The sequence below is a fragment of the Sebastes umbrosus genome, chromosome 20 (genome assembly GCF_015220745.1).
Source record: "Sebastes umbrosus isolate fSebUmb1 chromosome 20, fSebUmb1.pri, whole genome shotgun sequence".
Taxonomy (NCBI): Eukaryota; Metazoa; Chordata; class Actinopteri; order Perciformes; family Sebastidae; genus Sebastes; species Sebastes umbrosus.
This window is the reverse complement of record NC_051288.1, coordinates 19,714,778-19,727,343: the sequence shown is the minus strand read 5'-3', so window position 1 is coordinate 19,727,343 and position 12,566 is coordinate 19,714,778. Positions and strand designations below refer to the sequence as shown.

Sequence of the window (12,566 nt, the reverse complement as noted above, 5' to 3'; positions counted from 1 at the left end):
ATAGTATAGTATGTCAAACAAATTCATGAAAGAAAAGTCAGTATAGTATGTCAAAAAAACAATAACAAACATTAGCTTGGTTGCATGCCTTTACCATTGAGAATTTGGTGCTTTTGAAAATTAAATACTTTTTTTTATGCAACGTGGTTCTGGTAACTTGTGATGTGCATATTGTCATTGTTTTGGACAGTGCATGAGCATCTAGTAATGGAAATATTAGTTAGTTACAGGGCTGAAATGTTTACTCAGAGAGTGTATGTATAAATGTGTGTGAGAGCTTTGTTGCATGTCATTTTTTATGATGCCTTTGTTATTCCAGGTGTGTCTGCATGGTGTCAATCAAGAGGATTAAAACTGGAAAGTTTGGGACACACCTACTCCCATTGTGTGATATACGGTTGGAATGTCCTCCAGTAGAAAGAAAAGCAAGCAAAAAGCCAGTGTCTGTGCTAGTGCCGGGGATTTGAGTGTTATATTGCCTGGGTATATCCGGGGATGGACCTATAATATGTCATAAAAATGTCAGTATAGTATGTCGAAAAAAAAGTCACAGTATACTGTGTCGGATTTTTTTTTTTTAAAAAGTCATAGTATATTATGTCAAACAAATGCAAAAACATTATAGTATAGTATGTCGAAAAAGTCAGTCAAAAAAAAATGCAAAAAAGTCATTGTGTAGTATGTAGAAGAAAAGTCATAGTATAGTATGTCGAAAGAAATTAAAAAAATGTCATGGTATAGTAAGTCGAAAAAAGTCATAGCATTATATGTAAAAAAAGAATTAAAAAAAAGTCATAGAAGAATGTCATAAAAAATGCAAAAATAGTTATAGTATAGTATGTCGAACAAATTCACTTAGTATTTTCATTTTCATGGAGTTTATATGATGACTTTGCTGTTGTAAACATTACTGTTGCTGCTCTAGAAACAACATCTAGCCTTGTTATATTTCAAATACAGTATATGTATAGCTAATATGCACACTTCAACATTTGTTTATTTATCGCAAGTCATATCGTCATCGCAATATTGAACAGTGTTATTGCACATCGTAGATGTTCTTCATATCGTGCAGGCCTTGTGTGAGAGGCTGCCCCTTGCGTAGTATGAGATTTGTGTGAGAGTTTAAGTGCCATATAGGGTAGGCCTACGCTGCTGTATTTTAACATCGGTCATAATGGTGGTACTTGGAGAGCCAAATATTTTCTGAGGTGGTACTTGGTGAAAAAAGTTTGAGAACCACTGTTCTAGATAATATGGTGACTGCTCACTAAAACAGTTTGGACTGTGTTATGTCACTTACCCGGGCAGATCTCTCCATGGTGTAGGCCAACCCAGAGTGAACAATATCCTTCTCAGAGGCACCCTGCAAAGGAAGATGAATGTTAATCTTAAGAAGGACACTTTATAAACCGTAAGTATGCAAAGTAGTTCTGACATGATTAATGGTTGAGGCCAAAATTGTATCATTATTAACAATAATAACAAACATTAGCTTGGTTGCATGCTTTTACCATTGAGAATTCAGTGCTTTTGAAAATTAAATACTTTTTTTGATACGTGGTTCTGGTAACTTGTGATGTGCATTTGTCATTGTTTTGGACAGCACTTGAGCATCTAGTAATGGAAATATTAGTTAGTTACAGGGCTGAAATGCTTACTCAGAGAGTGTATGTATAAATGTGTGTGAGACCTTTGTTGCATGTCATTTTTATGATATTGTTGTTATTTCAGGTGTGTCTGCATGGTGTCAATCAAGAGGATTAAAACTGGAAAGTTTGGGACACACCTACTCCCATTGTGTGATATACGGTTGGAATGTCCTCCAGTAGAAAGAAAAGCAAGCAAAAAGCCAGTGTCTGTGCTAGTGCCGGGGATTTGAGTGTTATATTGCCTGGGTATATCCGGGGATGGACCTATAATATGTCATAAAAATGTCAGTATAGTATGTCTAAAAAAAAGTCACAGTATAGTATGTCAAAAAAAATGTCATAGTATACTGTGTCGGATTTTTTTTTTAAAAAGTCATAGTATATTATGTCAAACAAATGCAAAAACGTTATAGTATAGTATGTCGAAAAAGTCAGTCAAAAAAAAATGCAAAAAAGTCATTGTGTAGTATGTAGAAGAAAAGTCATAGTATAGTATGTCGAAAGAAATTAAAAAAATGTCATGGTATAGTAAGTCGAAAAAAGTCATAGCATTATATGTAAAAAAAGAATTAAAAAAAAGTCATAGAAGAATGTCATAAAAAATGCAAAAATAGTTATAGTATAGTATGTCGAACAAATTCACTTAGTATTTTCATTTTCATGGAGTTTATATGATGACTTTGCTGTTGTAAACATTACTGTTGCTGCTCTAGAAACAACATCTAGCCTTGTTATATTTCAAATACAGTATATGTATAGCTAATATGCACACTTCAACATTTGTTTATTTATCGCAAGTCATATCGTCATCGCAATATTGAACAGTGTTATTGCACATCGTAGATGTTCTTCATATCATGCAGGCCTTGTGTGAGAGGCTGCCCCTTGCGTAGTATGAGATTTGTGTGAGAGTTTAAGTGCCATATAGGGTAGGCCTACGCTGCTGTATTTTAACATCGGTCATAATGGTGGTACTTGGAGAGCCAAATATTTTCTGAGGTGGTACTTGGTGAAAAAAGTTTGAGAACCACTGTTCTAGATAATATGGTGACTGCTCACTAAAACAGTTTGGACTGTGTTATGTCACTTACCCGGGCAGATCTCTCCATGGTGTAGGCCAACCCAGAGTGAACAATATCCTTCTCAGAGGCACCCTGCAAAGGAAGATGAATGTTAATCTCAAGAAGGACACTTTATAAACCGTAAGTATGCAAAGTAGTTCTGACATGATTAATGGTTGAGGTCAAAATTGTATCATTATTAACAATAATAACAAACATTAGCTTGGTTGCATGCTTTTACCATTGAGAATTCAGTGCTTTTGAAAATTAAATACTTTTTTTGATACGTGGTTCTGGTAACTTGTGATGTGCATTTGTCATTGTTTTGGACAGCACTTGAGCATCTAGTAATGGAAATATTAGTTAGTTACAGGGCTGAAATGCTTACTCAGAGAGTGTATGTATAAATGTGTGTGAGAGCTTTGTTGCATGTAATTTTTATGATATTGTTGTTATTTCAGGTGTGTCTGCATGGTGTCAATCAAGAGGATTAAAACTGGAAAGTTTGGGACACACCTACTCCCATTGTGTGATATACGGTTGGAATGTCCTCCAGTAGAAAGAAAAGCAAGCAAAAAGCCAGTGTCTGTGCTAGTGCCGGGGATTTGAGTGTTATATTGCCTGGGTATATCCGGGGATGGACCTATAATATGTCATAAAAATGTCATAGTATAGTATGTTGAAAAAAAGTCACAGTATACTGTGTCGAATTTTTTTTGAAAAGTCATAGTATATTATGTCAAACAAATGCAAAAACATTGAAGTATAGTATGTCTAAAAAGTCAGTCAAAAAATGTCATAGTATAGTATGTAAAAAAAAAAATCAAAAAGGTCATTGTGTAGTATGTAGAAAAAAAGTCATAGTAAAGTATGTTGAAAGAAATTCAAAAAATGTCATGGTATAGTAAGTCGAATAAAGTCATAGTATGTCAAAAATGCAAAAAAAAGCCGTAGTATAGTATGTCGAGAAAAGATGAAAATGCATCCTAGTATGTTGAAAAAAAGTCATAGTAAAGCATGTCAAAAAAAAACGGCAGAAAAAGTCATAGAAGAATATGTCATAAAAAATAAATAATAATAATACAAATAAAAAATGTCATGGTTTGGTATGTCCAAAAAAATCCCCAAAAAGTTATAGTATAGTATGTCGAAGAAAATTCATTGAATAGTATGTAGAAAGACGCAAAAAAGCAATTGTATAGTATGTGGAAAAAAATAAAATAAAAATCCCAGTATAGTATGTCCCAAAAAAAGTCGGTTGGTCACCATCTTAAAACAGGATAAACTTTGTCACACAATACTGAGTGAGTTGTAACTCTGTTTACGGTTGCAAAGCTCCCATTTATATGGCTGACAGTTTTATAACGTGTAAAAGCTTTTGTCAGTGTCAGACTTCAGAATGCGAACATAGTATGTACCAGTGCAGACCTGGCACTGGTCTGTTTGTGATTATCTGTGTGACGCAGATGTCACTCACAACAACTCTGGCCTGGAAGTCAGCAGTGGGTACGACTGGGATGGGTCCTCCCTGCTTGCCAAACTTCCTCTCTAAACTTTCCTGCACAGACACTAGAAGAAATAAAAGAGAAATTAGAGACATAAAAGAAATACCAGTTCATCTAGTTTTACAACTTCTCCGATAAGGCCATATATGGGGAAAATGACTGTACCATTTTATGATTGGCTGTATGTGAACAAGGCAGAGAGTATAAACAAAAGGGGAAAGGAGTTGTCCAAGAGAACAGACCTCTTGGGCAGAGATTTCACATCAGCCGACACCATTGTTCGCCGAACTTACACAGCCACATCACCAACGCTGCCTGAGTCCCCACAGTTTCGGTAAGAATACATCTATTTGTCCTTCAAATTCTTGTTGACTGAATTGCAATTTAGATTTTTTTAAGTTATATTAAAAACAAATGAATCTTGCATTTAAAAATAGATGAGCAGTATTGTCAGTGATGTAAAACAGACAGCCAGGAAAAGATTGAAAGATGAAGTTGCCCATGATTGTTGTAAACTTCAGAATTTAAATTTTTACAAAATAGTCTTCGGAAAAACACCTTTTTCAGTAACCACAGCATGAACTGAAACAATCTGAAGGTGCAGTAACACTTAACAGAGTTAACTTGTGTCTTCAAGAAGCAGCTGCAGAGCCAGAGAATCCGCAGCCCCACTGAGACATCCAGAGCATCACAACGCCAAGAGACATACAAGGTATAACAGCACAGCACATCTGAGTACTGAATGTGTTTTTGCTGAACTTGCACAGCAACATCACCAACACTGCCTGAGTCGCCACAGTTTCGGTAAGAATACATCTATTTGACCTTCAAATTCTTTTTGACTGAATGCTATTTAGATTTTTTTTCTTTTAAGTTAAATTTAAAAACAAATGAATCTTGCATTTAAAAATAGATGAGCAGTATTGTCAGTGATGTAAAACAGACAGCCAGGAAAGGATTGAAAGATAAAGTTGCTCATGATTGTTGTAATCTTCAGAATTAAAATCTTTACAAAATATTCTTTGGAAAAACACCTTTTTCAGTAACCACAGCATGAACTGAAACAATCTGAAGGTGCAGTAACACTTAACAGAGTTAACTTGTGTCTTCAAGAAGCAGCTGCAGAGCCAGAGAATCCGCCACCCTACTGAGACATCCAGAGCATCACAACGTGATCACATCACTGACGCTGCCTGAGTCGCCACAGTTTCGGTAAGAATACATCTATTTGACCTTCAAATTCTTTTTGACTGAATGCTATTTAGATTTTTTTTCTTTTAAGTTAAATTTAAAAACAAATGAATCTTGCATTTAAAAATAGATGAGCAGTATTGTCAGTGATGTAAAACAGACAGCCAGGAAAAGATTGAAAGATAAAGTTGCCCTTGATTGTAGTAATCTTCAGAATTAAAATCTTTACAAAATATTCTTTGGAAAAACACCTTTTTCAGTAACCACAGCATGAACTGAAACAATCTGAAGGTGCAGTAACAGAAGAGTTAACTTGTGTCTTCAAGAAGCAGCTGCAGAGCCAGAGAATCCGCCGCCCCACTGAGACATCCAGAGCATCACAACGCCAAGAGACATACAAGGTATAACAGCACAGCACATCTGAGTACTGAATGTGTTTTACCATTTATCAGTAGCGTGTGCATTTAAAGAAAATAATGGTTCTTTTTTTGTTTTAATATAGATGGCTGCTGGTGGTAACGCTCGTCCTTTTGAATACCCTGAAGGAGCTAACGAAAATCAAAAGGAAAGGATCAGAGTGAAAACACTGCGTGGCAAGAAAGACACTCTGTTTTATGATACAGATGCTGAAGGTGAAAAATGCAACCTCATGTTGTGTAGCAATCTTGTAAGAGAATGGCTGAATGCAATGAAGGAACAATATCCTGAACTCGAGGAAGAGCGACAGGGCGATACAATTGTCCTTAAGTGCAAGGAAGGTACCATAACTTTAAAACCTACTGTAACGGTTGTGGTAACAGGCGAACTGATGGACAGCTTTGAGGAAGATTTTCAAAAAATGAAACGAATGGCCCTGCCACCCTCCTTATTAGAGGGAATGGCCGAATTGGGCATAAACAATACTGGTGTTAAATCTAGGCCTTTTGAATACCCTCAAGGATCTACTGATGAACAAAAGAAAAGATTCAGAAAAGAAACACTGCGTAACAATAAAGACACTCTGCGTCATGATACCAATGCTAAAGGTAAAATATGCAACCTCACGTTCTATAGCACTCATGCAATAGAATGGCTGAATGCAATGAAGAAACAATATCCTGAATTTGAGGAAAAACAACAAGACAGTGCAGTCAGCCTCAAGTCCGATAGGGGTACCGTAACTACATATCTCTGTGTAATGGTTGAGGTAGAAGGCAAACTAATTGAGAGGTTTGAGGAAGATTTTCCACAAATGAGACAAAGGGCCCTGTCTCTTGAGGAAGGACGTCCGGATGAGCCAGAAGGTGAGGGCACTCTCCCCACCCCACCCAACCCAACTGATGATGAATAAGTAAGCACAGAAAAAAAAAAAAAACTACAAAATGGATCATTATAAATAACTGATTATTTAAGCTTCATCGTGCCATTTTAATTCATGAATAGGTATCTGGGTTGGAAAATCAATTACATATTCTTTTCTGATTTGTAAGGGGCCGTTCACATGCCGCGATTTTTGTGCGCTCAAAATTGAGAGTGACGCCGTGCAAGCTTTTCAAAGCACTTATTTTTGAGTGTGCGAGTTTAATTTCTGGGACGCAGCAACATGCTGCAGTGCATGTTGCTGCGTCCCAGAAATGTAACTTTCTTTAATTGGTAATTGGTTGTTACTCATGTGACTGAGTTTAGTTAGTCTGTGAAGCTTCCTGCTAAATTACCATCATCATCATCTCAGCGCGACGGTTTTGGCTGCTTAGTAACAGCAGGCGCGACAGGAGCGAAACCTCCCAAGCACCTTGTATAAAAGGATGAAAGCAGCACGGCTGGCGTTTTCCATGTGTTTTTAGATACAACATGTGAACGGCCCCTAATACGTTTGTCATGTACATCTGTGTAATTTCTGGTTCTGGTGTTTATATATTGCTTTAGAATTGTGTCGCACGTGTTTAAAAAGTTATGACAATGTATCTTCTGATTGTGTCTCATGACACTCTAGTCTGTCTGCGGGTTATGGAGGAAGTAAAGAGCGGTTTTGTACTCACTGAGCAGGTGGTAGTTTGAGTCTCTCTCATATTTGAAGGTCAGTCTTCCATAGCTGACATGGTTGAGGTTCTTCAGCCACTCGAAATAAGACACAGTCACACCGCCAGCATTCAGGTACATGTCCTGCAGGATGAAACATCACAACTCATCAGACATCTTACCGTTTGGTCTTCACTCCTCTGTGTGTTGAATTATTTTTGATTAAACTTCCCCTCTGTACTGTTTGTTTTAAGATTTTGTTTGGGAAGAAAATTATTATTCTGTATAATATAGACATTGGAAAAAAACTAAATGAAATGCTTTTGTGAAATTATTTTTGATAAGCTTGAGGAAACGTGTAAAAATGAGCAAAAGACCGTAATATAAAAATATGTTGCTTACACAATAAAGGCTGGAATATAGTTAACATGACTCTTGCTTCTTGTTTTCAAGATAATTTACTCTGGTTATTGTTTGGGTTTCACCGTCTTTGTTTAGATATTATATTTACATATGTGTATTACATTGTGGATTTTTTGCTGCAACATTAAATATTCGTCATATATTTTTGGTCAAGTGGCTTCTGGGAAAATTTCATTAGAGAACTATCAAATATTTTTGGTATTTCTCTAAATAAAAACTCACTAATCTTACTGTTTGGGAAAATACCAGAAGAAAAAGATTCACACTTATTCCTAGTAATAGAGGTAGTAATAATTAAACAAATTACAAGGGATTGGTTAAAAGATGATAAAAACTGGCACGGCCATTTCCAAAGGGATCCCTTGACCTCTGACCTCAAGATATGTGAATGATAATGGGTTCTATGGGTACCCACAAGTCTCCCCTTTACAGACATGCCCACTTTATGATAATCACATGCAGTTTAAGGCAAGTCATAGTCAAGTCAGCACACTGACACACTGACAGCTGTTGTTGCCTGTTGGGCTTGAGTTTGCCATGTTATGATTTGAGCATATTTTTCTATGCTAAATGCAGTACTTGTGAGGGTTTCTGGACAATATTTGTCATTGTTTTGTGTTGATAATTGATTTCCAATAATAAATATATACATACATTTGCATAAAGCAAGTATATTTGCCCACTCCCATGTTGATAAGAGTATTAAATACTTGACAAATCTCCCTTTAAGGTACATTTGAACAGATAAATTGCGATATATCGTGATAAATCATGGACAATCATGCGATTTATCGCAATTAAATATTGTAACCGATTGACAGCCCTAATAAAAAGATAAAAGAAAAGAGGCAGAAGTGAGGGGAAGGGAGAACCAGTTTGTAGTCCTCCAGCTGTTTGGGGTCGATGCCCTCTGAGTTGTAGATGGCTCCATCAATCTCACCGATGCCCACACACTCGGCCCCAAACCTGTGCAGGTACCTCATGGAGTGGAGACCCACATTACCAAAGCCCTGTGAAAAGTCACAGCAAGGGAATAATCACCACGGTCCAACATCACTATGACAATCACTTTTTAATCATTAAATAATATCAGTAGTAAACACTGTTAATGGTTATACCCTGTTTTACTCAACCATAAACTTTGATTCAGAGCACATTCCTCTGGTGCCACCATGTGGCCGGTTTAGGTTATAACATCAGGGCCGGGCTAAAACAGATGGCATGGCTCTGATTGAGGCTCTAAAACCCTTCATCATGATTTCAAATGAAAACTTAAATCCTGCGAGTATCTGTGAGCAAATATCTGCACATTTCCATCTAAAATGTTTCTACTATGCTCAAACCATGTGTGTATGTGTGTACCTGGATGACGAAGGTCTTGTCCTGGAAGCCGGGTGTCAGGCCCAGCATGCTCATGTAGGACGCCTCGTTGATGAAGTTCTCGATGCCGTGGAAAACTCCACGACCGGTGGCTGAGATACGTCTGTGGATTCCTCCCTGGCTGATGGGCTTTCCTGTCACACAGGCATGGGCGTTGATGTCCTGCACACACATACAGAGAAGATCAGACCACATGGACCATAGACTGAAGTAGATTATATGCACAGTATTTGTGTCAAAGCCCACAGGAGACTTTTTGTAGCCTCAATTTGGGTTTAGAACTGAGCAAGCGGCAACCAACATGACTGAGTGTGATTGACTGAGACACAAACACAGCCCAAAACATACTATTCTGAAAGTCTTAATGTCTCCAATGAGCCTCAAAATAGCGACCAAGACACCCATTAAAAAACACAAAATCAGGACTGAGACCAAAAATTGCAGGAAAAAAAATTATAGCCTATATTTCAATTAGGGTTGACCCGAATGCTTCGAAGCTTCGACCGTTGCCATGGTAATCGACCTCTAAATCAGTATTGAATGCTTTTTTTTCATATATAAGTATGTAATATAAATGTATAAATCCACAAATAGCCCATGGAATAAGGAATAATCCCACAACATTATTCATATTTAACATTAATTATTATTAGTTATTCTCAGACGGATATCGCTGCTGAAGCACAAAAGATTTATTCATGACAGCCCTAATTTCAATAGAAAATTGGCTAAAAATGTCGGGAAAAAAAAAATAAATAAAAAAAATCATAGCCCAGTATGTCGGGAAAAAAAAATTTAGAATTTTATGAAAAAAAGTCATAGTATAGTATGTCAAACAAATTCATGAAAGAAAAGTCATAGTATAGTATGTCAAAAAAACAATAACAAACATTAGCTTGGTTGCATGCTTTTACCATTGAGAATTTGGTGCTTTTGAAAATTAAATACTTTTTTTTGATACAACGTGGTTCTGGTAACTTGTGATGTGCATTTGTCATTGTTTTGGACAGTGCATGAGCATCTAGTAATGGAAATATTAGTTAGTTACAGGGCTGAAATGCTTACTCAGAGAGTGTATGTATAAATGTGTGTGAGAGCTTTGTTGCATGTCATTTTTATGATGCCTTTGTTATTTCAGGTGTGTCTGCACGGTGTCAATTAAGAGGATTAAAACTGAAAAGTTTGGGACACACCTACTCCCATTGTGTGATATACGGTTGGAATGTCCTGCGGGCACGTCTGGGGAACGCGCACGTCGGGGCACGTACATGTCTTCAGACCAAGACTCTTATAAAACATGTCAAATTTGGGGAAGGTTGGACAATGTATAGTCAATTTACAACAACTTCCTGTTTCCTGTAGGGGGCGCTATGACTATCACGCATAATACCACATATATGTCTTCAGGCCTGGACTATTATCCAGCTTGTGAAGTTTGGAGCAGATTGGACTATGTAAAGTCAATTTACAACAGCTTCCTGTGTCATGGCGAATCATTTAAATTCTCCGCCACGCCACGTCAACACCGTTTCATGAAAACTCACAATTTGAGCAACTTTTCATCACAAAGGTCTTAAGATACTACTGACCAAATTTGAAGTTGATCGGGTTAAATCTCTAGGAGGAGTTCATAAAAGTATGCATAAAATACATAAATTATATGAAAAACACAAAATTCAAGATGGCCGACTTCCGGGTGGGCGGAGCTAATGAAACCCAATGAGGAATATGTTTCCAAGAATGAGTGGGATATACATACCGAATTTCATGAATATCGGATTAATTTTGTCCAAATCACAGCCAGGGGGCGCTATAGAGCCGGTTAAACACGCTAAGCCCAATCGCTGTACATTCCCGTAAAGTTTACGGGTGTCCATCGTGTTGCCAAGTTTCATGAGTTTTCGAGTATACCAAGGGTGTCAAAGACATGTTCAAAGGCTAAAAGACATAAGGGGGCGCTAGAGAGCCGACATGCCACGCCCACGCAAAATTTCACCCCTAAATCGAAGAAATTACGAGTTTGGATGTGCATGTAAAGTTTCATGAATTTTTGTCCAGGTATGAGCATGTGAGCAATGACATACTTGAATTTCGTGACGATCGAAGAAACTTTCTCTGAAAAACTGCCTACATTAGGGGGCGCTATCTCGCCCCCTGGAGACACCCGAGCCGGGTCACTCCAGAACATTGAATTTCCCACCAGTTCTGACGCATATTCCACTTTTGGTGAGTTTTTGGGGATGGCTAAGGTCCCAAAAAGGCAATCTCCCGGCAGAAAAAGAATAATCCTTAGAAAACAATAGGTTTCCTTGCACTTCGTGCCAGGACACCGTTGGGGTCCTGGCACTTTCGTGCCCGGGCCCTAATAATAATCCTTAGAAGAACAATAAGTCCTCCGCCGACGTTGTCGGTGCTCGGGCCCTAATAATAATTCTTAGAAAAACAATAGGTTTCCTTGCACTTTCGTGTGTTTCTGTGTTTCTAGGTGAGCTAAAGTGGTTAAAGGATGTATAAAAGTAGCGACACAGATGTATAAAGAATGTGTATGAATAAGGGACCAGCGGTAATGCAAACAAGAGATTTATATCGGAGTTTTGCAAGTTGTTACAAGGATGTTGTAGGGGTTCTACTTAGTAGGTTTTGGTTATTAGCAAATTAATTAATAAATAATAATAGAATTATTAATACTAATAAAGATTATCAATAAACATCAATAATAAACGGGGCACCACCCTGGAATCAGGGACCAATGACCAAAACGTTAATATAGTCTCATTATATATGCTAAACTATCAATTTGGAACGTTGATTAATAATTAAATTAATAACTATAACCAGAATAGATAGTAAAGGTTGAAGGATATCGGAGTTCTTGACATAGCAGAGGTTGGCATTATTCACTCTTGTGCAACATTAAAGAGATCAGCATGTATATTCCACAAACATTTATTTACAAGATAATAAAGGTTCAAAACACAATATTAATCTAACTAAATAACTAAACTAAACAAACCAAACACAGTGTGTGTGTGTGTGTGTGTGTGTGCGTGTGTGTGTGTGTGTGTGTGTGAGAGAGAGAGAGAGAGAGGGGGGGACAAGATGGCCAACATGTTGAAACTGTGGAACACTTTAAATACCTCGGTACAGACTTGGACACCCAAGTGAGCTTCTCTGTAAATACAGAGTATATTTTCAAGAGATGCTCACAGCGACTTTATCTTCTAAGGAAACTTAGTGGCCTCGGTGTCAGCCGGCAGATTTTAGAATTAGTGTACAAAACTATAGTCCATGAGCCAGGGGGTTGGTCGTGCCACTTTGGAGGGACCATGTCTCATAGTGATTTTTTTAAAGGTCTA

General features: G+C 37.4%; 2 protein-coding genes across 48 annotated transcripts in view; one reads left to right on the top strand and one right to left on the bottom strand.

Moving 5' to 3' along the window:
- Positions 1 to 12,566, bottom strand: part of LOC119478916 — a 47,992-nt gene that overhangs the window by 20,322 nt on the left and 15,104 nt on the right. The window contains exons 3-4 of one of the 2 annotated variants that reach the window (XM_037753990.1): positions 2,744 to 2,806; positions 1,304 to 1,366 (exon numbers count right to left, since the gene is read on the bottom strand). In XM_037753990.1, coding sequence (XP_037609918.1) covers positions 1,304 to 1,366; positions 2,744 to 2,806 — 126 coding nt within the window. The remainder of the gene's footprint in view (positions 1 to 1,303; positions 1,367 to 2,743; positions 2,807 to 12,566) is intronic. The other variant, XM_037753991.1, reaches the window with a different exon arrangement.
- LOC119478922 overlaps positions 1 to 12,566 on the top strand; it is a 41,250-nt gene that overhangs the window by 14,086 nt on the left and 14,598 nt on the right. For 10 of the 46 annotated variants that reach the window (XM_037754004.1, XM_037754003.1, XM_037754010.1 and 7 more), the window contains one exon: positions 6,168 to 6,560. The exons of 11 other annotated variants lie outside the window; for them this stretch is intronic. In XM_037754004.1, the coding sequence (XP_037609932.1) occupies positions 6,168 to 6,560 (393 nt within the window). Of the gene's footprint in view, positions 1 to 4,431; positions 4,553 to 4,667; positions 4,931 to 4,972; positions 5,023 to 5,331; positions 5,431 to 5,700; positions 5,811 to 5,911; positions 6,561 to 12,566 lie in introns of those variants that run through there. 25 more of the 46 variants (XR_005204538.1, XM_037754016.1, XR_005204563.1 and 22 more) reach the window with 20 other exon arrangements.